At 57.6% G+C, this 1,849-nt stretch overlaps 1 protein-coding gene across 1 annotated transcript; it reads right to left on the minus strand.

Annotated features, from left to right (window-relative positions):
• Positions 1 to 574: 574 nt before the first annotated feature.
• On the minus strand, positions 575 to 738 carry LOC101658131 (noncompact myelin-associated protein). The gene has a single exon (XM_013004419.2). It carries the CDS (start codon positions 734 to 736, stop codon positions 575 to 577), a length of 162 nt encoding a protein of 53 aa, XP_012859873.1. The 5' UTR covers positions 737 to 738.
• Between the last annotated feature and the right edge of the window lie 1,111 nt (positions 739 to 1,849).

Genomic DNA, 1,849 nt, shown 5'->3' on the forward strand with positions numbered 1-1,849 from the left:
CTCTTCTGTTCCCATCGCTACAGTCGCCGGATCCCCACCTGCAGCTCACCCTGTCAGGAGGCCAAAATGAGGGAAACAACTTGAGTCCCCCAGTCCTCGCCCCTCAGGACCTACCTCCTTTCTCCCTTGCAGCCCATTCAGCCCAGAGTCCCCTGCCCCGGTCTGGGTGCTGGCCTCCCTCCTCCCTGGGGCCCATCCTGAGTCACTGGCATGATAACTTGTCTCTGAAACCCCAACCATCAGCCCAAGCCCTTGCCTTGCCCTTGTTTCTGCCTTGCTCTGAGTCCCCATGACCTGTGGACATCTGAAGACCACCAGAACGTCTCCAGATCACTAGCACTAGAGCCTCGGGGGATTGGCAGGACCCTCCTCAGGTGATTCTTGTGATGCTCTTACCCCAGCCCTCTATGCACTCACCTGGACCACAGTCCCCCGTCGCCTGTCTCCGGGCCTGCCAGATCCCTTCCCAGCAGCTCCCCTCCACCCGCTGCCCCAGGTATAGGCCTCCCTCCCTTCATCTCCTGCAGGAGTCAAAATATCCCTCCTCAAACATTTCTAAGACCCCAGAGTAGATTTACATCTTCAGCAGGATCAGAACCACGGTGAAGATGACAATGACAACCACCACAATGGCAGCGACGATGGCGCCCGAACTCTTATACAGGAAGTCTTCTCCCCTGGTGGTCATGTTCAATGAGAAAAAGGTGGTAGCCCCCAAAGGGGTGACTGTGGTCATCTCGATCCTTGGGATGGCGCAGGGCGGGTGTCAGCAGCGCGAGGCTCGGGGTCACATCAGGCCCCAGAGTAGATTTAGATGGATGTTTTAGCTCTTGTTCTGAGAAATAACATCCCCTTCCTTGGATGCCTGTGCTCAAAATATGTATTCACTCAACAACAACTCTCCCCACTCCCACCCGCCCATGAAAACAAAATTTTCTTTCCAACCTACATTGTGCTGGCCTCTGTGTGACCGAGGCGGGCTGGAGCCACCCCTGAAACAGACAGGAAGTCTGGCCCCCATGGGCCTGCAAGCATCGTGAAAGCCCCCAGAGACAGAGCCACCATCCAAGCAAAGAAGTCCCTCCGCCTGCTCCCGAGGTCTCGCCACTGACCAAGAGGAGTCAACCCATCTGGTGCTGCCATCTTGAATCACAAAGCATCAAAACCCGTCATTATCTCCTTGAACGCCCGGCTCCGGTTCCAGCCACTTGCTTCCCATGGTTCTTCCTTCAATGGGGCTTTGGCCTCCCCCACTATCTCCTTGACCCTTCCTTTCCTTTCCTGTCACGCTCCCCCCGCCCCCACCCTTCCCGAGTCAGATTCATGATTCAGCACTTCCACCTCTGAGGGCCATCTGCTCCTCTCCTCTCCAGGAACCTGCCTCTCTTCATTTTGTCTCCTCCCCAAGGCTCTCCTTGGCCGCCCTCCGCCATGATGGCCTCCTCCCCAGAGGCCAGGCTGGAGTCCACAATGACAGGGCAGCTGCGTGTTTCCCTGTCCACCGCCAGCCCTCAGCCGAGCTTGGCTGGAAGCCCATGCAAGCCTCTCAGGAGCTGACGGTCAACTTTCCTGGACCCAGCCCCTGACTTTCCAGTGAAAGCCCACAGCCACCGCAAGCCGCTGGCATCTTCCCTGGAAAGGACGCATGGGAGAGTCAACAGGGCTGTGTGTGCCTTGCAGCCTGCAGCCTTCACAAAGCCGAGGCCTGACCCTTCCCATAATAAAGGGCCTGACCCATGCCTTCCACTTCTGGTCCCCGTGGGAGCTAGGTGCATGGCTGACTGGGCCAAGGTCATGGAGGTTGTGACTGTTCTGGGAGCTACTGTGCCATGCACGGTTTTTCCTGGGG

This window comes from Echinops telfairi, unplaced genomic scaffold (genome assembly GCF_000313985.2).
Source record: "Echinops telfairi isolate 266 unplaced genomic scaffold, ASM31398v2 ScPeMD7_3;HRSCAF=10, whole genome shotgun sequence".
Classification (NCBI taxonomy): Eukaryota; Metazoa; Chordata; class Mammalia; order Afrosoricida; family Tenrecidae; genus Echinops; species Echinops telfairi.